Source organism: Acanthaster planci, linkage group LG17 (genome assembly GCF_054643075.1).
Source record: "Acanthaster planci isolate LZ-2023a linkage group LG17, COTS_SCS, whole genome shotgun sequence".
Taxonomy (NCBI): Eukaryota; Metazoa; Echinodermata; class Asteroidea; order Valvatida; family Acanthasteridae; genus Acanthaster; species Acanthaster planci.
Window position 1 is genome coordinate 13,347,405 of NC_141793.1, and position 22,254 is coordinate 13,369,658.

The following is a 22,254-nucleotide window of genomic DNA, read 5'->3' on the forward strand; positions in this document are numbered from 1 at the left end:
GGCTGTACAGCAATCATGGTGGAAGTCCTTCATGATATAATTGATACATGTACCTGAGCCACGGAGGATGAAAACACTCTTTCTAAATACTACAATGATCATGTTTGTCTCATTTGATTGTGTAAGATACAATCAATCATGTTGTGGAAGTATGACATGAGTTGTGCAACTACTTTGTCTAGACACTGTTTATTTACCTCACTCCTTAGAATAAATTTTCCCTTCCAACATTTCACAGATTTACATGCTTATCATCTTATCCCGCAAGGACATTGCAAGTGTGCCACTTTATTAGTAATAATAATAATAATTCAGATTTAGGCCATGTCTGAAACATGCTTCCAGAGCTACGGCTAGGTCTATTGTCTACGGATCTCCATGTATTTCCAATGGAGCCAAGACCTAGACCTAGCTCTAGACAAGAGATTTGAATGCAGCCTGATATTGCGCACGTATCCACCCTGCTGGTTGTTCAAGGCGCATCATCACTTTATTACAGGTTTGTTTACGAAAGCAACAATTTCCAGGCTGTTGACTGTATGTGTTATAGTGACACACTATAGAGTAGAAACAGTTTTGTGATTTTTTTAATTAATTTGAAATCTTGCAATATGACTCAGTGATTGTGCCCAGTTTCTTGAACTTTGAGACTTGGCTAGTACAAGGTACATCTTGCAGCGTAAAATCTTTTTTATGCTTATAACCCTGTTCTGTTTTTAGCAACTTGTCTCAGGAGATACTCGACGAGGGGTAACTGCAACAATGCGATGCTGGAGTTATATTTCCTGAAAATCTTTTTGTTCTTCCAGCTCAGTGGTGCTTGTCCTTTCCTCATCAAATACAATGGGGTCTCCCTGAAATGATTTCTCGATCACTTATTTTCAGCTGGCAGAGGTCGGCGAGTCATTGCCAAGGCAACCAACGGCCAGGCAGTGAATGCTGCCCCACCTATGATGAGAACAGTGGTCAGACTCTGGTGTCATGAAGCTACTAGGACCTATTATGATAGGGTTGTCTCAAAGGAGGGTGAGTCAGGGAGACAAACTTCATATCCCTATCAATTCTTTGCCTTTATAATTTGGTTGTGAATGCCCCAATCTCTTTAAAGTGATTCTTCCTACAATATGAGCCACCCAGTCATCATATTGTGAGTTTTAATAGGAATCTTTTTGCCAGAGTATCTTCTACTCACATTTTACTTCCATAACTCAGTAGCTGTTGTATTCTGGCGTGTACCAATTTCATTAATTAGACAGTTGATGTTACAGACAATGGTGTCAAGTTAATGCATAAAAAACCATAGTTATTGAATACATGTAGAATGAATGATGTATTCACACTTTGTTTTCCAGATGAATCCTGGTTCAGTAAACTACTGGAGCAGATTGTGGAGAGACGGTTTTGTACTGGAGAGGAAAAACCACGAACACTCACACCAGTCAACAATGCTGAATCATTCCAGGTAGGTTGGATTGCTTGGATTTGGTGGCAGGAGTGGGATAGATAGATGGATCTATAGAAATCAGTTTAAATGTGGAGAGGAAGTGGTTGCCATACAGTACAAGCTGCAGGATGCTGCAAAACCCTTAGTAAAAGACACAGTTGACTGAAACTTGTTCACACCTAAGTATTGATTTACAAGTGATGTCTTACTTCTAGCTTACAGCCATGAAGAGTCTGTCAGTGTACTTTAGATTCTTTGAGTGAATTCAGTCTCTTCTTAAACAGTTTTATTGTGCATGAAGCTCTTTTAACTCTGGCCTTTCAGGAAAATATTTTTACATTTGATCTACTCTTCCTCTTTTCAAGTTTGTTTCTCTTTTCATGTAATTGCATGCATTTCGTTCTTTTGTGATAATAGTCTCCAAGGTTAGGACCAAGTTTTAGATTCTTTTTAACAGTCTCTCCACAGTATAGTTGTGTGCCATCTCTTTGCCTTTTTCAATTTGTGATAATTTTCTTCAAGAGAGCTTCCTTTCAGCAGCTGATTTATTAATTCGAAGATCAAGAGCACAGCATACTGGCTGGAATTGGTTGGAATAAGGCTGTTTGGCATATTACACGTTATCAGACTGAAGTTGGGTTTTGTTTATATCATTTTACATGCTTTAACTTTAATTGGAAACCTTAGACTTAGATTTTAGTCTCTGTATAGTCACCTTATTGATTCTGAACGCATGGTCATATAGATTGGTAAAGATTTAGGCAGTATAAATATAATATTGCAAAGTGTTGCTGTTTTTGTAACCTGTTTTCCTTCCTATGACATCGCAGTATTTGGACAGTCCAGGGAGCAGTTCGCCTCTCTTTCTTTCCCCATCACCAGGGTGTGGTTCTCTGCCACCCACTCCTTGTAGCTTTGTGAGTTTCTGTATTAAAAAACAAAAATAATTAGGACCTTTTTGCATTGACATCTTGATGACATCATCGCTCCATGGGTTGGTGTGTTGTGGCTTAACTCTGTATAGAAAGCTTTATTGTTTGAATTCAAATGGCATAACCATCAGTGGCAGCCTAGAATCATACTTCATGCTTGATGGCCATGAGTGGTGCACTGATTTGGAAACTTCCTGTGACAAACTAAATGCCTGGTAGCAGTTGCATGTATTTTGTGATGTGGCAAACTTTGATACTTCTGCAGATATCTGAGAGATATTTATATATTTGATATTCAAATACTTTTACATACAACAGAACGACATGTACATACATGTACATGTATGTAACAAGCTAATACTCCTTTGAATGTTTTTCTCAGATAATATCTTTGAGAAACATACCTTTCCTTTTGAAATAATCTTTGATTTCGGAGTTCAGTAATTCAAAGTTCTGCCTAATTTTAGAATCTTTTTTAAATGCCCATCATAAAACTTCAGCTTGAAATTGAGTAAAGAATTATTGCTTATTTTTCTGTAGAATTATAAAATTGACTGTGTTTCTGCATTTTGTTTTTGAGAAATTTGGCCAGTTTTAAAACTATTAAAACCAACTTCTGTATGTTAATCTGTAATTGAAAATACTCTTAAGAATGACAGTATATTTTTTTAACTCCTTTGAACTCCATCTTTGAGTTTCTAAAACTTGTATATTCCTCATCAGTTTGGTCAGATCCTTGCTACTAATTTCCCCTTTGTTCAGCTTTCCCTTTCTGAATACCAAACAATAACTGCACACTGATGCCATGTGCATGTTTTGTGGCTTCCTTGTTGTCTTTTGTTCTTGTGCTTTGTGTTGATTTGCTTGGTTTATATGTTTTCATTACAATAGAGTAGATCTCAAAAATAAAAAAACTAACTGTGGTATATATGGTGTTGGATTTCATCAAGGGCTGTGCTTAACATTTTCTTGTCAGTAACTGTTTTATGGCTTTGAGATTTTTTGGAACATTTGTAAGATTGAAAATCGAGAGTTTTTGAAAAATGTATTAATGGAGATATATTTCAGTGAGGATACACGAACCTTAGATACAGGGTCTGTATTCCTTACACAGTTGAAATTGTTTCCTAGTCAGCCAGTGTCATCCTCTGGGGTTCCGATTTTGTTTTGCTATCCTTGACCGGTGCTCTGCCTTACAATGTTCTTCATTTTCCTCCACTAGGCATCTAGCTTAGCCTCTGATGACGTTGATGAGCCAGGACTTACTCCTGTCCCTAGTAGAGATATCACTGGATTGTCATCAGCAGCAAGAGGTATGATCATTTGCTTCAAACTTGCTTGAATATGTATGTCATGAAGTGCCCTGTCAGTGTTCAGTGTCATCTTCATTGGCAATGGAAGTATAGAAAACCCTAACTAAAAAGAGTTCCAGAAAGGACATACAATGTAGTTGGCAAGTTGATAATGTCACAAGGTTTCATGTTTTAGTGTGTGGTTTGTCACAGCGGTAATATTGGAGATAAAAATGTTATTATTTCCGGTCTATGTGTGGAATTCTTAACTTAAGAATTGGAAAAAGTTGATGTTTGAAATTGAGAAAGTTTTTGAACTTTAATTTTTGTTACAGATTGATTTTCTTCAACACATAATGTTTCCTTCTCAGTTTGTTGTGAAACCTTGTCTACTCGGTTTGATGTGGCATTGAATAGTGTACCCTCTACTCTTTGATTGCACTCCACTCTATTTGCACTCGTGTATGTATGTTCACAGGCACCGCCTCTCTGACAGAGGAAGGGGACGTTGATTCAGAGAGGGACATTACATCTGCCACACCATCATTACAGTCCTCTGCAGGTTGGTGTGCTAGTGCCGCTGTGTTGACTGTGTTCTATGTTGTTTTAGTTTCCACTTCAGTTTGTTCATTGGTCTCACTCTCTGTTTGTGTTTATGTATGCGGTGGTGTTGCTTGTGCACAACAATCATGACTTTCATGACTTGCAAAAATTACCAGTTCTGTTTGTTCTTTCTCTTATAGGAAGCACATTGACTGAACAGAGCATCTCAGAAGAAGTAGACAAACCACCCACAGGAACAGGTGTGTGTTCTCTTCATAAGGGCACTAAGATAGTTTGAAGTCATATTCAAACTAATTGTTGTGAACCTCAAGACTATTGAAGCATTGCTGTGGAAGTTTGGTCAAGGATGAACATGGACGGAGCAAAGACTTTGTCACATTTCATTTGAGTCTGCTCTGTTGTGATAAGAGAATAAACGGCATAATTTGTTGTAAGGACTTGTGATTAACTCAATTAAGGTAGTGATGAAAATTGAAACCATGGACAGTCATCCATTTTGAGGACTTTTTAAAACTTTGTGCTTCACAATGTAGGTGAAATCAACGATGCCCCAGCTAACGAGGAATCCCGACCAAAACCATCTACCCCTCCAGTCATCACCACCCACCAGCCAACCCCTCCTCCTAAGTCCAGTCAACCCAAAGTCTTAACTCCAGCTATTAAGGATGGTCAGTCCAAACGCCGTGAGGGGGATGCAGCCAGGCTGGGTACCAAGGGACGTAGCAGGGGGGTGACCTTCCAGATTGGACCGGTTACAGACTCACTGGTGGAGAGATACCGCGGGCCACTGTTAACCATGGATCAGGTAAGAGACATAGCAGGTGTCATTTTGGTGTATTCTAGGCTGTTAATTGATTGATCCAATGATTAACTTTTGACAGGATCTTTTGCCTGTACTGTTTTTTCAATTTTCTTAACTGTTGTAGTTCAGTGAGGGATGCTGTCTTCAGGCAGGTTGTTTAAAGGATTTCTTTGTATATACCTATAAGGCAACTTGGACATCCGGGAGTTTCACAAAATTATGGGTAGCGACCATATCGTGCTGAAGAAAACAACCGCAACGAGCCTGCTTGTAAGCACTGATCAAAGAAAAGATTGTATAACCTGATCCTTGGACTGGCTGGTGCGTGCGTACGTCACCATGGTTGCTGTTTTCACCGGCGCAGTACCTGTCATTTTGGGAGAATCCTGGATGTCCGCGCTGCCCCATATGCATCTATTTACATGCATATTAACTCCAGTGTGATCTGCTATTACTTTGATAGATTCAAAAGCCAGGAGAGAACCTGTGTGACATTGTGTTTGCTAAATACATCATCTCTGGCCAACGGGACACTGAACGAGGTAATAGTGATTTGTAAGGGTGGCAGACTGAAACATCAGTTTGCAACTATATAATATACAATAATATGTTGCATCATCCTAGTCCACATCACATAACTATGAGCTGAAAAGTTGGAAGGACCATGGCTGACCTGTTTCCCTATGAATTTCTCTGGACATGCCACTTATGCAAATTTGCCATCTTGTTAATTCTTTCATTGTCATGCCAATATCAAACCAAGTATACATTTCTCTATTAGCAACAGTCAGGAGATTTAAAGGATTCTTTCTGTTTTTGTTGAGCAGGTTACGTTGAGTACTCTGAGTCACAGCTTTTTGAGGGATTACAGCGGATTCTCATGCAATACAACAGCACAGCTACCCAGAGGATGGAGTTAGTCTTCTTCAAGGAGGCCATGAGACATGTTGCTAAACTCACCAGAGTCTTTGTAAGTTATTTCTGTTCCCTTGTCTTTCCTTCGTTCAGTCCAGACAACTGTGAAGTCTTGAAATTTCTCACTGACACATTTATTGCCTATGCTTCTTTGCAGGAGCTAATGACACTTTCTGTAATTCAACCTTTATTCGTTTGGGATCAGTTTTTCATAAGTCTGGAAGTTCTTTGAAACTGTGAAAAATCTCCAGAAAACTTCCATCTTATCTTTATTTAAATTAACCAACCTGTCCTCAAAGTATGTAAACTTGCTTCACAAACTGCCTGTGAACTATACTTTCCTTTTTCCTTCTTTCTCTCATTTTCTGCCTTCAAATTTAATCTTCTAACCAACTTTCTTGACTTTGTTCTTCCAGGCCACTCAAGGAGCCAATGCCCTTCTGATTGGTTTGACCTACGGCATGGCTCGTTCCCCTCTCACCCGTGTTGCAGCGTTTGCTGCCCGCTGTAAGTTCTTTGATGGTACAATGAGCCAGGCTGCAGGGGATAACCCAGCTATCCTCCGTGACAAGATCAAGAAAGCCAGTCAGGTGGCTGGATTGATGGGCAAACCAGCTGTACTGTCAGTCAGGGGAAGTTATGGAGAGAAATGCTTGCAGGATGTTTGTGCTGTCATGCTAGAAGGTAAGATTGTCAGATAGACTGACAGCTTGACCAACAGCCAGACAGAAGGTGCATCACAAAGCCATTGACTCTGCTCTAGGTTCATTTGCACGTCGATCACTTGCAGACCTTTGCTAAACCTCTCCAATGCTCTTCATCCAGGTACCTGTCCAGACCTCTACACTAAAGAGGAGCTTGACAACATTACCTCCCAGATGCTTCCAGGGGCAAAGGTCACAGGTCACAGGAACCAGCGTTTGGAGATGGCACTAGAGAGATTCTACAGAAAGGTCATAGCAAATCTTCATGTGGTGGTTTGCATTGACTGTGAAGGTACTAGTAGATTTGTAGATGCTCTATGTAATCTGAAATAGTTGCAAAATTTTTGGATAACCTTTGACCTTCAATGTAAATTCACCCTTTGACCTTGTGTATTTCATTACTTTAATATTCAGATAGTAGTTTGAGCTCCCTGCATAAGTGGTTTAGCCGGTTCCCTGCTTTGCTGAATACCTGCTGCTGTGTGGATATCTACCGGCCATGGAGTCATGAGGCATTGGTAAACGTCGCTGAGCAGTGGTTGAGGGTACCAACAATGGATACTTATACTAGGAAGGTAAAACCTTGGATGGTATATGATCAGTGCATTGCTTGTTGATAAATAAAAAAAGTGATCAATTGCCATAAGTATGCGCAGTGAAGGTTGATTTTTTGGTCACCCAGATTTCTTTATGGGTTTGTTTCTGGTTCTCAGTGTTTTCACACAGTTTAAATCTCATGCATCAGCCATTGATGATGCTATAAAAATCACTCAGAAGACCTGAACAGAGCCATTAAGCCTCACCCTATTGTTTTCCGACTAATCACAGAGCTGGTGTTAAGTACCCACGTGTGCAGTGGTCAGGGCTTACTCGAATAATCTATTGTTATGATTCTTTTCTACATGAGCCAATCCTCACATTGACTTGGGAATTGCTCATTTGTTTAGGCATTTATCATTTGTTTCTGTCCTCAGACTTACCGAGTGCCTTGGTCCACTCTGAACTCCTCAGCTCAAGTGACTGCCGTCAGCCACGCTATGGCTTACATCCATCGCTCAGCCATGCAGGCTGTCACTCAACTCCACAGCAAACCATTCAAATTCTTCAGTCCGCTGACTTACATAGAGTTCATTGACCTCTTCAAAAACCTGTCCAGCAAGATTGCCAAAGAAGAGAAGGTGAACAAAAAATAAAGACAACTGAAGTGAAAAACAGATACATTGTTGCATATACTTCACTCCTATCAAGTGGAAGCAAAATGTGCTGACAACAGGTGGTTGTAATGTTCACCTTATTAAAAGAGTCTTTTGTTTCAGTTCCATGGAATCTCAGTTTTGTATTTTTCATCAATAAATGTATGACTGACTTGTTTTTGAAATTGTTTTTCATCACCAGAGGGTGACTTTTATATGGGACCCATTTTCTGTCTATCCTTCCTCCACACAGGCTACTGTTTTGAAGTATGAGCGAGCCTTAGATGCTCTGAATGAGGCTTTTGAATCCATGGATGGGTTTAATCAGGAATTGGAGAGACTCAAACCCCTCCATCAACAAGCTGAGGAGATGGCTGAGCTGAGATTACAAGAAGTAGAGGAATGTAAAGCTGTCTATGCTGAGGTGAGGTCTGATGGGATGAATGGGTAGGGTTCCTGTAAGCCCCAAGCCAGACCAAGAGAGGGCACACATTTTTTGGTAATAGAAGCTCTTTTGGTGGGAATGAACGTCGCTGGTTCATGAACGATCATGAAATGCACGCATTACGGTTGCATCTCTTCCAACAAAATGAACATGCCCACCCACAGGGCTCTTTTATTGGGTGCTTCTGCTCAACAGGGATTGGTGAGGTCTGAGGTAAATTTTCTTCATGCAGTTTTGTTGTCATTAGTGATCATCTGCTTTCTCATTTTCTGTCCTTGATCAGGCTAAAGGGATGTGTAACCAAGATGAGGAGGACATTACCGCAATGCAAGAACCTCTGCAGGATATGAAAAAACAGACTCAAGATGAACTAGACAAGGTAGGCCTCAAAATAGTAGAACTTTCAACAGATAAAAAGAAAGTGTTCGGTCCACAACTGGCCACACATACTAAATTATTGATTCCCGGTACATGGATTCTAAGAAGGCCAGTGTAAACTACCTGAAGAGTTTAATTGGTAGAACACTGGAATGGTAATGTAGAGGTGTTAGGTTCAAATCCCTGCTTGATGAAAATAGCCTCCTTTGTTCATATCAAGACATGAACTGAATATGTCAATGCACACTTCTTTGCAGGTGAATCCTGTTTACGAGGCAGCTTGGCATGCCCTCAAGAGTTTGAACTCCTCTGATCTGGATGAAATACGTACCTATCGTGAGCCACCCCAAGCAGTGGTCAAAGTCGTCAGTGCTCTGTGTCTCATGTTCAGAGAGCCCTATGAGTGAGTGTTAATCTGTCTAACCTGTATACATGGAGTAAAAAATTTTGACAAGTAACATGCAGAGGATTGGCGCATCCAACAAAACCATTTCCCCTGACCAATGTGCTTGTACTCTCTTTGATTCAGCTCAAGACTCATGTGAGCAACAGTTAACAATCTCAGGATGATTTGGTTTCGTCTTGTGTCTTTCTTAGCTGGTTGAGTGGCAAAGCTCTGATCAACCGTAACAACTTCTTCCAAGATCTTGAGTTCTACGACAAGACGTCTATCCCAGATGACATCTACCACAAACTGAATATCTTATTCATCCAAGATCCAGCCTTCAAGCCAGAGATCGTTCAATGTTCCAGTAAGGCTGCTGCATCACTGTGCCTTTGGGTTCATGCTGTGTATGCTTATGCTTCTATCCATCGTAACATGAGGCCAAGAATACAGCAGGTAGAAGAAGCTGAGGCAAAGCTGCATGAGGTAAGGAATTGCTTCTTGAAAACTCCAAGTTGGGATCACTAGGTGACTTGAACGTAAAAACGAAGCAAGCTTGCTGAACTGAGTTCCAGTCAGTGCTGAGACACTATTTGTGACAAAGTCCCTCCTCAACTAGGCAGTATTAAAGCACATTCTGCTTTCTGATCCTTGCAGGCTCAAGGTCATCTTGGTGAGAAGAGGGTCAAAGCCCAGGATGTTAAAGGTCAGTTGGAGGAGAAGGTCAAGCAGTATAAAGAAGCGATGCGTCTGGTGAGGAGCCTGGACAAAGGCATCAAGGTCAGTGACAAGAGTTCTCCATCTCACCTCCAGTATGTCATTGATTTGTCCAGTTGAGTTTATTTTTATTGTCATTTTGTTGTGAAATGTTCATCACTTTAACATGCCTGAAAAGTTAAATTTACAAAAACATTGTATCAACAAGTAGTTTAGACTGATACCTATTGAAAAGAGTTGAAATGAATGAATCCTGTCATATTTTCTCAGAGCATTGAGACCAAGATTGCTCGGGCCAACTCACTGATGACCAGCATGGCTACTCAACATGCTACCTGGAAGGGACAACTAGACCATGCCCACAGTAACATCAAGACTGCACCCGGTGATGCCCTGTTGGCAGCAGCCTGTGTGTGTTATCAGGGTCCCTTAGACCAAGCCAGTAGAGAGAAGTTGATGAAGGATTGGTTGGAGAGATGTCGTAGCGGCAAGTTTCTGGATCAGGCTAGAGGGTCATCAGGATCTCTGATATCAGGAACTGAGGAGGTATAGCAAACATTCTGGGTTCAAAACTAAACCACTAAAAATTTGGATACTTAATAATGGTCAGAGGATATGATTGTCATAAATGTTGAAAGACTTGCAAAATCCCTGAAAAATTTTAAAGCGTTCTCCCCAACTGTAAGGGCTAGTCCACAACTGAGTGACGGTAATCCTCAGACCTGATTGACTGTAATGGAAGCATAAATTAATTCAATTTTGATGCTAAGTTTACAATCTGGCTTCTTGGTTGAAAGTCATTATTTCTCTGTATCCGTTGTACATTCTGCAGCTACCTACAACAAAAGTCAGAGTGAAGCTGCCAGATGATAGCCCAGAGACCAAGAGGGACATGTCTGTTGAGAACGTAAGAAATTTCGACACAGTAGGTTTTCCTTTAATAACTTTGACACCCTTTGAACATCATCACCATTGTGTAGAGGATTATCGTCACAATCATCAATATCAGTGCTCTCATTGTAGTATCATTATCACTTTCTCTGTTATCACCACAGTTTGCCGGCCTGTCACCTCATTCACCTCCTCACCATCTCAATTATAAGCATTGCCACCATCTCACCTCTTTCACCTCCTCACCATCTCAATTATAAGCATTGCCACCATCTCACCTCTTTCACCTCCTCACCATCTCAACTATAAGCATTGCCACCATCTCACTTCTTTCACCTCCTCACCATCTCAATTATAAGCATTGCCACCATCTCACCTCTTTCACCTCCTCACCATCTCAATTATAAGCATTGCCACCATCTCACCTCTTTCACTTCCTCACCATCTCAATTATAAGCATTGCCACCATCTCAGCTCTTTCACCTCGTCGCTCATCTTGAATCACGAACATTACCAATACCACTCACCATGGCTGCTATTACCGCCATATTTCAATCTTCCCTTTATCTTTACAGGGAGCTAGTCTTGATAATGACCTGGAAGCTTGCAGTGAGTCGTTCTCCAGTGACATCCTCATAGTGCCAGTCAACAGTCGACTAAGTGGAGTTACGACCAGTGACTCAGAACCAGAGATGTACCCTATTGCAGTCAGAGACAACTTTGCTGCAGAAGGTACGGTCAAGGAGATTTCAAGTGTAAATAATATCTGATCATTTGCTCACCTAAGTTTGTTGTGTTTATGGAGAAGGAATCCTAGCAGTCTGGGATTGCATGGTGTTGGATTTGAACCACCCAACTAAGGAGAGTTTAAGTGTGAACAATATCTGATTGCTCACCTAAGTTTGTCGTGTTTATGGAGAAGGAATCCTAGCAGTCTGGGATTGCATGGTGTTGGATTTGAACCACCCAACTAAGGAGAGTTTAAGTGTGAACAGTATCTATTGCTCACCTAAGTTTGTCGTGTTTATGGAGAAGGAATCCTAGCAGTCTGGGATTGCATGGTGTTGGATTTTAACCACCCAACTACACGTAATGTTACAACATTCTCTCCTCTAATGTTGCAACATTCTCTCCTTGACAGCTATTCTGAGCACACCGGAAGAACAGAAAGCCTGGAGCTCCAACACCAACCTCCCTCATGATAGAGCCTCTATCCACAACACCTTGTTCATGCGGGCCTGCTGCATTGGTAGACAGCGCCAGTGGCCATTGCTGATTGACCCCGATGACCAGGTTGTGACCTGGGTCAAACTGCTGCAGGAGAAGGGTGTGGTTAGCTTCCATGAGGGAATGGCTCTTGAAGAAGGAAGTGGTGAGTTTTTATTATAATTGATTTGTTGTTGGGTTGGATGTTCTCCATTCGACTCTAATCAGGTTCAAAACTTGTAAGTTGCATACAAGGCTTGGCTTGCCAAATGAACCTGTGTGCTAGAGCTGTTCATACTACCTGCACAGAGCCTTATCAGACAAACTTGGACCTCCTTTATACTTTTGTTGTCATTTGTGTGCAGAAACACCTGCTCTATCCATAGCCAACGTAAATGAACTTGATGATTTGGATGATAGTTTGAGTAGAGAAACACCAACCACCAAACCCACCAGCCGAGGGACGTCAATGGATGATTGGGATATTGCTACAGATTACCCAGAAACACCCAGGACATTGACCAGGTGAGTACCAACCTCTCCAACAAATTATACTAAGTGAAACCTCTGTGATTTTACGTGTGTCAAAGAATCAGGGCAGGTCTCCGACAAGGAAAAACATTCCATTGGGTATTCTCTTCAGCATTCCAAGTTGGAATGCTTTGCCTCCTCCACTGAGAGAATCTGTTCATACAGATCATTTTATTGAGGCGATTTCAAGTGGACGGAGCACTTAGTCCAGATTGCAACCGATGTTTCCTGGCAGACCATTTTAACCATTCATGGTTTGTAAGAATTGTTTGTGACTTCATTCTTTTTCATTTCCCGTAGCGTTGGCGGAGACACCCAGTACAACATGAGACATTCTTTCAACTTTCAGAGTGACGGAGACTATGACCTCAGTGCCTCCAATACCTTCCAAGATGATTCCTTTCTCCTAGAATCCTTACCAGAGGATGACGCTGATGTTCAGAAGCCTGCTGATAACCTCTGGATCATCTCTGCTGATAATCCTTCCTTGGAGATTCGACTGATCCAGGCTATGCTGCTTGGTGTAGCTGTAGTGGTCAGTCATCTAGAACGTAAAGCCTTGGGAGGCAGGCTGGTTGAGCTGCTCCGACGTAATGTCAAATATGGAAAGGAAGGAGAGAGGAGGATACTGATTGGAGGCCGAGAGTACGGTTACCGGCCAAGCTTTTGCCTGTATTTATGCTCATCAGTTCCACTAGAGTTAACTGGTAAGCATATCAGTATAGATCTAGGATCAATATGAATGTATCAATCAAGGGGATGGGGTAATATAGCTCAATTAAGAAAACACGTTCCTACCCAAAAAGGAGAGGATATCCCAACTGTTGTCATATCTAAAATTGGCTTCCACAACTGGCAAAGACCCTGACCTAATTCTAGACACTCGACACAGACATGGCATATGTTAATAATCAGGTCAGGATTTTTTACATCTTATATTCCTTGAACTTTTCCTCGCAGGCTCCGGGTTTGCACCTTTACCTATTGAGGATACCTCAGTCATCGACCTATCAATCAGTCCTCAGGGACTGACAGACCGACTCCTTAAGCATATCATGCTGATAGAACGACCTGAATTCCATGGGCAGTGGCGATCAATAGAGGGCGACATTTACAACCAGGAGGCAACGCTACAACAGGCTGAGGTTAGATACAAGTAAATTTTTTAAAGTTTGAAAGAGTACATCACACTTGTCTTGAATGCTTTTGTTGATAACTCTGCATGTTCTAATCGATTTTGTTAATGAGATCGTTTTTGATTTTGTACTTTATCCTTCAGGAGGACATTTTAAACAAAACACTGGGGCTGCCTCATAGCATACTGGATGAGCCAACCATGACAGATGCAATCAGTCATTATCAACAATGTACGTTAACCACTGACGCAAGCCTACACCAGACTCACACACTGGCAGCTCAACTCCGCCAGAAGCAAGAGCCCTACCTCCCTGTTGCTGAACACGGTACCTTGTTGTACTCAGTCATCAAACGTATGTCCAATCTCCACCCACTCTACTACGTGCCTATGGCTACATTTGTGCGTTGGTTCCAATCCACTGTGACTTCACGTCAGAAGAACCGGGCTGACATCAGTTCAGCCGCAGCTAGGGCAGTTGAACTGACCAATGTCATCATGCTAGACATCCAGGCTAGAGTATCATTGGGAATGTTTCAACCACACACCCAACTCTTTGCATTCCTAGTGGCTGTAGAGAAAATGCGAGCAGCCAAGGCTATGACTGAGGAGGAGTGGTTGATGTTTGTGGGTGGGGCAAACATAACCAATCAAACAGCACCAGAAAGGGACATCAACCTGCCTGACTGGATAACCCAAAAGGTAAGAACGAGTCTTCTTTAGTACCTAAAAAAGTCTCATAATTCAGAATGGTCAGAAAGTTCCATTTGGAACACCTTTTGCCCATTCCAGAATGGGTAGCCATTCTACTGGGAAAATAGCATTTACATTGGCACGCTGCCTCAGAACGGTCTATGCACAAAGCATACGATTCCTGCTGATATGATAACATTCCAGTGGAATGTTATTGTTCCAGTGGGAATAGTTCACCAGAGCGAAAACATTCCTAATTTTTCGATTCTTTCTAAATGTTTTCATCTCTTCTCAGTTTTTCCTTTCCAATTAGAAGAACAAACTTGTTTTTTTCCTGTATAACTTTTTAATCCTCAGGGATCATTTCACTATAACTCCTTCTGTCTCATTACTTTTCAAATAGATTTGGTCTAGCTGTAGCCAGTTAGAGAAGGAATTCCCCGCCTTTCATGGTCTCACTCAGTCTGTACTCAACCACAGCCATCAATGGAAGGAATACTTTGAGGTGAGGCAATCAGCTCATAAGATCTACCAGGCTTTGTGATTAAAGTCAGGCAATCCATCAGACTTGAAGAAACCTCTGGCAGACTTTAGTTTTTCACTGTGGGAAAAGAAAAGGAGGAAGAACTTATTTGACTCAGTGACGTAAAGGTGTCTACATGTACATTCATTAAAATGTCAACATGAGCGATGTTAGAAGGAAGAAGTGTGTTCCTTGCTTATCAGAAACTAGGAAAAAACTGCTTCTGGTGTGGTTACATTCCTGCGTCACTGTACAGCATTGTAATTCAGTTGTCTTTATTTTGTTCGTAGCATGACCCAGTCCTGTTGGCTCCTATTCCTGGGACTAGCCTGGCCAATCTCACCTTCACGCAGAAAGCTTTGCTCTGGAGGGTTGTCAGACCAGACAAGGTTAGTATTCTTTAGCCTTCTTCCCACCTTGATATCACCATTGTCATTCATACTATGCCCCTTAGAACTGCCTCTCTGTAAATTTCATAGATGAGTTTTTAGTGAGGCAAATTGGAATATGACTTTTGTAATTGTGATCAATCACTGTGATTTTCTAGATGTTCAGCGTATGCAGAGATCTGACTATCTACCAGCTGGGCTCCTACATTGCTCGTCCATCTTTTTGTAATGTGGAGGATGTCTTGAACCACTGTGATCAACATACACCTGTTGTGTTTGTTCTTCCTGCTGGCTACTCTGTGGATGGAGCTATCAACAGTGGCTGTGAAGGTAGAATACATGTTGATATCATTGCTTGGTGGAAGTAGAAAGTTGCACCCTGTTAAAAAATCTTCAGTTTTGGTAAACTGAGTGTTTCAATATGTGTCCTAGCTTTGTCTTTATAAAAATGTCAGCTGAGCATCAGATCTTAAAATTATGAACAAACACTGTATCTGTCTTGTCTTTAAAATGTTGACATTCCAAACAAGTACTATGACCATAAAACTTTTTTATAGCAATTTTGTTCTGGTGAAGTAACAAAAACTGAAATATACAACTTGCCCTTGCTTCTACATAATCACTGACTGATCTTTGATTTCAGGACACACTGATACTCACCCGATCACTAAGCTAACTGGTTATTGCCGGCAGCAGAAACCAGAGCGCACTTTGCACACCGTGTCCCTTGGCACACAGGGACAGATTCAGAAGGTTCTACTTGCCTTGGAGGAGTGTTCTGAGACAGGAATCTGGCTAGTGATTGATAACTTTGACTTGATGGATGATGAAGGACAAGAAATTCTGAATTTCATTCAGGTACTGGGCTAAGAGCTAACCCATAGTCAACAGTATGGAGGAGGTTCTTAATGACAAGTGTCTAATAACAGTTTGGAGATTAATATAGGCTGAACGGCTTGGTTGAATAGAAATTTAGATAAGTCTCAAGCCACACTTAAGTATTAGTATTAACTGGATTCTTTGAGTAAGAGACTTTTGCTGCGGCTTTCCTTTTTAGAAAATGGTTTCCTCCGGGAAGGAAGCACCGTCTGTCCCATCTGCACCATCTAGGCCACAGACTAAGCAGTCCAGTAAGAGCTTAGCATCTAGGAGTGGCAGTGAAGCCCAGGCCATTCCCAGTCCGGAGGAGGAACCTAAGTCTGGCATACACACCGAGTTCAGGCTGTTCCTAATCACGAGGGCAGACAGTCATTACCCAATGCCAGGTCAGCTTTCTGGATTCTGAATGATTTCCTTGCACCAAGAAACAAGTTCTTCCACAGGTGTCCAGTATTTATAACAGATGACCAATTCTGTGTATTAGTTTCCTCCTTTTCCTTTTTTTCCCAGAGTAAACAAGTAGACAACTTTTGTGGAAGATACAGTGGTTTTTGTTATACAACAGTTTCCTGACAGCTTCCTGAACAAGTAAACATTCAGAAATCTGTTGTCTTACGTACTTACGTATCTGTCATCTTGTGTCCAGGTTTGATCTTACAACATGGCATCAAAGTGACCTGTGAAGTCACAGCTAACCTACGGGAATCCTTGCGTCATGCTTTCAATGACGGCATGAGAGCTCTTGAAGCAAGCAAACTCATGGTCACATCAACCACTGCCAAGGTAGGCTACAGTTAGTCCTTGAGGAATACAATGTACACAAAGCTCTGCAGTATAAAACTTGATAGTAAAAGAAAGTAACCTCTTCACTGTTTACTGTCACAAGTTCACCTTTAAGTGTTTTTTTCTATAAAAAATATATTGGTAAGGTTTCTCGTAGCTGAACTAGGAGAAGAGTGCATGTCTTCACCTCTGTCATCAGTAGCTGTCCCTAACCTTCCTAAAATAATAATTTACTACAGACAATGGCAGAAAAACGTGGCCAGCACCAAGAAGGAACAAATTCAACCTTTCTTTCTAAATACCCCCTTTCCTTTCACTAAAAAAATCCTTACAACTCCTATGCATGTCAGCAAGTTGCTTGCACGTCACAATAATAATTGAATGGTTTGATTTGTCTGGCAGATCACCAATGAGATGGTGTTCTGCATTTCCTTGCTGCACGTGGCGTTGTCACAGAGACGGCGATTCAACCAGATTGGATTTAGCAAGGATTACCATTGGTTAGTATTGAAGTGGACACACAAATACTTGAAGATACATGGACTTGAAAATCGTAAACATTTTATGATTATTCAGGTATATGCAGTAATGCACATAGTGGTTTACTCACGCCAGATTTGAAACTTAAGATCAGTTTGTCTTCTTGATTTTTTTCCATATTTCTCTGAAACATCAAATCTCAATAGAGAAAAGTGCTAATAAGTGCTGGGAGGTTTGAGGGTGAGTTTTGAAGACTTGAACTGTCTTTATTGAATGTAGATTTGCTTTTAAAATTTCCCAAACCTCTTTCAGCAAGGAAAGTATGGCAATGGAGCTAAGAGAAATTCTGATGTGGCTACATGTCCCAAGAGTGATAGTTGTTCGGAAAAGAACTTCACCTGAGTTTGTTTCTTCATAAGATCTCCTAAGTACTTGCCATGTTCTTATGGATTTATATTGCAGGTCTCACAATGATCTTCTTATAGCCTTGGATATGCTGAGGATACAGCAACAACCAATTAATATCTATGAAGGTCTGAGTCACCTTCAGGAGTTACTGAGCAGTGTGGTCTATGGAGGCTGTGTTGATGAAGAGGAAGACCTTAGAGTTGTCCAAGCCATGGTTCACAGTCTGGTCCTGAACTGGCAAGATGTGGAGGTAGCTATCTCTTGAAATCCATTCTTTTGCCTCAATTCATAGTGTTTTGTTGTGAAACAAACAGGTCCTGAAAGAGACCAAGACCTTGAGACCTACTCTGAACAGTGAAACAACAGTAGACCAAGCCTGTGTTCACCCTAACAGTCCTCTGTCCTTCAATTACACTATGATTTTCCATACACCCTAGGGGTTTAAGGTTAAATATTGTAGCAAGTGAAAGTAAACCCTGTCCCTGTTTCCTCTGCTTGGTGAACCATACAGCCCTGGTTTAAACTTTGCAGCAGTGGATAGTTTACAGTCCTTGAAGTCTTACTGCAGTTGCTTCTGTCTTTCAGCAAATGCCAGCATCCATGGGAGCAGCCTCTCTCATAGCCTCCTTACTACCAGCCAGTCAGAGCCAGGGGCGTCACAGTCGCACTAGCAGCGGAACCCAGGCCAGGAGACTACAGCGTGTGTTTGATACCATGAAGAATGAGGTACAGCCTGCCCAGCTGGGTCTGATGAGTGACACTCCAGGAATGATGGAGATCAGAGAGGGCAGGTCAGTGACAAGTTGCTGACATTTGATGAAAATGGCAACATGTGTTTCTGTTTGTTCTCACTTTGGAATGCTTAACTAGTGAGTATTGATGTTGGAATGCATAGAGGTGAGTTTGTGTCACTCCTGCTATTTTGACTCTGAACATTCAAATTTGTTTTGTTTCAGGTATATTTCTAGTGCCTTACAGACCTTAGAGAGATGCATCATACAGAAAGTTCCATATTCCTGGCAGTCAACTGTTTCCCTTCTTCAGTCTATCAAGCGTGACCTGGAGGACCTTCCACCCTTTGATCAACCTGCAACTGAGAGCCTCAGCTACCTTGAAACCTTCCTAAGCTCTGAGATCAATCTTTGGAAAAAGACGATCACAGCCATCCAATCAGAAGTCGGCTCACTGCTGCAATCGGCACAAGGCATTATTGCCCTACCCCCGGTGGTAGAAGACACACTATTGGCTTTGAGTCAGGATACTGTGCCCAAGTCTTGGCTGCCTCCAGGACACCCAAAGTGCACCGGGGTGTTGAAGTGGGTAGATAGGTTGAAAAGCCAGGCATTGCAGCTGGAGAGGTACCTGTGGGAAGGAGACAGGGCTGTTTGCTTTGATTTGGCCATGTTCGCAAACCCTAGGATGTTCTTACGAAGTGTGTTACAAGAACATGCAAGGAAGGAATTCATTGAAGTCCATAGACTCATCATAGAGACACAGGTAGGTGTTGTACATTACAGCAGGATGTATATTCACTTTGGGGAGTTGATTTACTGATCAGTTGTTTCTGGGACTCTTCTATCAGCTCTGCTTACATTAAACAATGATTGACTCTCATCAATTCAAATTACATATGCTGTTTAAAGCGTTCATGTTTGTCTCTCCAACAAAATGGATCCTTGGATAAAAGAAATTGATTTGTTGAGTACAGAAGCCTCCCTTTGGTCGTGCTGTCTTTTACCAGAACCTATCTTGTCAAGTTAGCCTTTTCCCTTTGACATCCTCAAAAGGTGATGACTCTAGACGAGCCTCCAACCACACCTCCAGCTAAAGGTGTTTACATCACAGGTCTCCTACTCCACAATGCTGATTGGGACACCAAACGTCACCTCACCATTCTCCCTCACCCTCCTGACCCGTCTGTGACCTTCACTCATATCCCCTCCCCCCTTCCAATCGTCTGGTTCAAGCCGACTGTTAAATCTCTGGCATCTGATGTTAATGAGGATAATTTAACCAGAAGTCCAGGGAGCTACAGGTGTCCAGTCTACCTGCAGGGGTCAGAGGTCACCATGCTGAGCACACATGTCCTCTTGGCCTTTGTGGAGTTGCCGTCAACACTGGAGGAGAGCGTATGGGAACAGAAGAGAATTTTCATCACTCCTTCCTAGTGCTGGGAGCAGACTGTGTCATCTGGTTTATTTTTTTATTCAATGGTACAACAGATTTTATTCCAGTGTTATGTGTATTTGTTACCTGCAAAAAGGGTTTATCCAGAATTGTATGCTAGAAAGTTTGGAAGTGTACTGCAATACTATGACTATGAGTGCCTTGATATTCAGATATTTTGTCTAAAGATTATTTGCTTGGAGGTTTGTTTTAATCAGAATAGAGACAGTGAAACATGTTTTGTTTTAGAAGTTTAGGCATGGCAAAATATACAAAATACTATCGGGTATAATTAACAAGTTTTTAATTTGAACTTAAATATGACATATGTTTCCTTTTTTATTGGTTTGCCTTCATGATTAAAAACATATCTTGTCAATTGACTTGTGTAGTATAGTTAAAGACACATTTTTGCATTTATCATTGCCAGTGATAAAAGTCCGTCCAGTCAAAAAATGTTATGCAAGTTGAGGAAAAATTAGGTGACTGTTCATTGTTTACTTACATTATGTAATAAAATAGTCCCTGTTAAAATAGCGCCCCCTACGGGAAGTTGCAGCAGTCATTTTGTGTATAAATGGTACTGTTACCTGTGTGTGCATCATCATTAACGAGAAGTTACTTGAAGTGTTGCGTTGTTTAAAAAAAATGTCCCATGAGTTTGGGCGTTTTCTATTAATAATATCTTTATTGTAAATATTTTCTCGGTTTAATGGTCCGTCCAAAACGAAAGTCCCAAATGCCTTGAATTCTTTCCTGTCATTCCATTGCACACTCAGACGTGTTAATAAACTTGGTTGAAGTTGAATAAACGATTTTTGCACTAAACAGACTTTTGTGTTGGTCTTTTATGGACGATTTGGACAAAAATAAGAATGGTTTTTGTATTCTTGATAACCCAAACATCAAGCAGAATTTTTAAAAAATACCATTCGACAGTCGAGCAAATTATCCCAAAATTCAAATCGTAATAACATGCATAATTTCGTATGTCATGTTCCCAAGTAGCGCGTTAATCCTGCTCCCAAAATCAGCCAACTTGGTACTAGCCACAATGAAACTTCACCGGGCGTTCACCTGTTGTTTGGAAGGTCACGAGAAGGCGATGACGCACTGACTTGCAGTGTGATCGATGTTGACTGAGAGTCCATGAAAAATGGAACTCGAGAACATCAGACACTAACGGTGACCTCTTTTCAACTAGTTTTGTCAAAAGGCCAGGTGCATTCGTGGAAAGTCGAGGTGATTAACTTCGGCGTGTCTGAAGTTGGAGCAATTGAAGTTTAAGGAGTCCACTGTTCGAAGGAAAGGTTTATTTTGATTGACAGGTTTAGGACAAAGATATGTTTGCCAGAGACTATACCACGCAGGTGTTTATTCCGGAAGTGCCTCCGTTATTGCATGATAGCTTTGAAGATCATTGAGGCTTTCTGACCTAACAGAAATGACGTGTTTTCTGTGTAGAATTGTAGTCGGAATTGTTTCAGCCAGATAATGTTGAATGATTTGATCCATTTAGGTCAAGACTACAGCATTGCAGGGTGGTTGCTGTTGGCGACATTTTTCTTCGAAAGTTTAATACATGTGGTTCGAGAAATTGCATCAGACTGGAATAATTTGACTTGCAATATCGCTGCGGTTCTACAAATCGCTTGGTGTTTCGGATGTTTCCCAACCGCAGCCAGCCTGTTGTGGTATAGGTATCGCGCACCGTACCGATCGGCTAGCTGTTCACGTGACACGCGCGCATGCAAATTGAACAAGCGATGCCGTACCTGGAACCATCCAGGGTCGCAGAAAAAGGGGGACCTTTCATGATTGCTCCAAAATGGACGCCCAATCAATTTTCGTGAGTTTGGTGAAAAGAACTTCTACAAACCCCTTCACACTCTTACTTAGAGCGTACAACTGGAAAAATGATGATTCATTTTTATCTTTGATATGTGTTTGAAAAAAAAAAGGAGAGGGCCCTCTGACGTAACTCCCCCTCCCTCCGGTGTTTGTGTGCTCTCGTAATTTTTTAAGAACAATAGATGACATTCATCGGCGATTCTTTCCCTTTGTCATTGCAAGAAGGGAAACGAACCACATTTCAAAGGGGTTTGAGAGGGCTCCTAGATCCTGGACAATATTGATTAATATTCTTGATAGCGCTTCATAATTAACCGGACCCGAAACGAGTGTAATACATTTCTGGGCCAACAAAATTATACGTTTTAATGACATGAGGGTTTGATGCATAAATCAGGCGTCACGTTTGCAGGAAAGCAAGCTACTACGCTATCACACCAATAATTAATGAACATTATTCCTAGTTATTCACCCATAGTTACAGCCAGTTTACTTTCTTAAATTAGTTGCTGAAACAAAATTATTATCTGGTTCGACCGCATGACGTG

The 22,254-nt window shown here is 41.3% G+C and overlaps 1 protein-coding gene across 6 annotated transcripts in view; it reads left to right on the top strand.

Moving 5' to 3' along the window:
* The window catches only part of LOC110973526 (dynein heavy chain domain-containing protein 1-like), a 56,170-nt gene extending 35,487 nt beyond the window's left edge, over positions 1–20,683 (top strand). For 2 of the 6 annotated variants that reach the window (XM_087147930.1, XM_087147932.1), the window contains 37 exons: positions 886–1,026; positions 1,353–1,462; positions 2,275–2,361; positions 3,599–3,689; positions 4,147–4,230; positions 4,412–4,471; positions 4,766–5,037; positions 5,498–5,576; positions 5,862–6,004; positions 6,366–6,633; positions 6,775–6,945; positions 7,068–7,228; positions 7,628–7,831; positions 8,100–8,270; positions 8,575–8,670; positions 8,927–9,072; positions 9,267–9,540; positions 9,712–9,834; positions 10,042–10,317; positions 10,604–10,696; positions 11,238–11,394; positions 11,804–12,034; positions 12,234–12,393; positions 12,700–13,106; positions 13,360–13,544; positions 13,679–14,236; positions 14,631–14,732; positions 15,041–15,139; positions 15,298–15,469; positions 15,783–15,997; positions 16,197–16,404; positions 16,665–16,801; positions 17,204–17,301; positions 17,744–17,939; positions 18,275–18,480; positions 18,646–19,186; positions 19,477–20,683. In XM_087147930.1, the coding sequence (XP_087004056.1) occupies positions 886–1,026; positions 1,353–1,462; positions 2,275–2,361; positions 3,599–3,689; positions 4,147–4,230; positions 4,412–4,471; positions 4,766–5,037; positions 5,498–5,576; positions 5,862–6,004; positions 6,366–6,633; positions 6,775–6,945; positions 7,068–7,228; positions 7,628–7,831; positions 8,100–8,270; positions 8,575–8,670; positions 8,927–9,072; positions 9,267–9,540; positions 9,712–9,834; positions 10,042–10,317; positions 10,604–10,696; positions 11,238–11,394; positions 11,804–12,034; positions 12,234–12,393; positions 12,700–13,106; positions 13,360–13,544; positions 13,679–14,236; positions 14,631–14,732; positions 15,041–15,139; positions 15,298–15,469; positions 15,783–15,997; positions 16,197–16,404; positions 16,665–16,801; positions 17,204–17,301; positions 17,744–17,939; positions 18,275–18,480; positions 18,646–19,186; positions 19,477–19,857 (7,103 nt within the window). In that variant the 3' untranslated portion in view covers positions 19,858–20,683. The remainder of the gene's footprint in view (positions 1–885; positions 1,027–1,352; positions 1,463–2,274; positions 2,362–3,598; positions 3,690–4,146; positions 4,231–4,411; positions 4,472–4,765; positions 5,038–5,497; positions 5,577–5,861; positions 6,005–6,365; positions 6,634–6,774; positions 6,946–7,067; positions 7,229–7,627; positions 7,832–8,099; positions 8,271–8,574; positions 8,671–8,926; positions 9,073–9,266; positions 9,541–9,711; positions 9,835–10,041; positions 10,318–10,603; positions 10,697–11,237; positions 11,395–11,803; positions 12,035–12,233; positions 12,394–12,699; positions 13,107–13,359; positions 13,545–13,678; positions 14,237–14,630; positions 14,733–15,040; positions 15,140–15,297; positions 15,470–15,782; positions 15,998–16,196; positions 16,405–16,664; positions 16,802–17,203; positions 17,302–17,743; positions 17,940–18,274; positions 18,481–18,645; positions 19,187–19,476) is intronic. The other 4 variants (XM_087147931.1, XM_087147933.1, XM_087147934.1 and 1 more) reach the window with 4 other exon arrangements.
* The last annotated feature ends 1,571 nt before the right edge of the window (positions 20,684–22,254 follow it).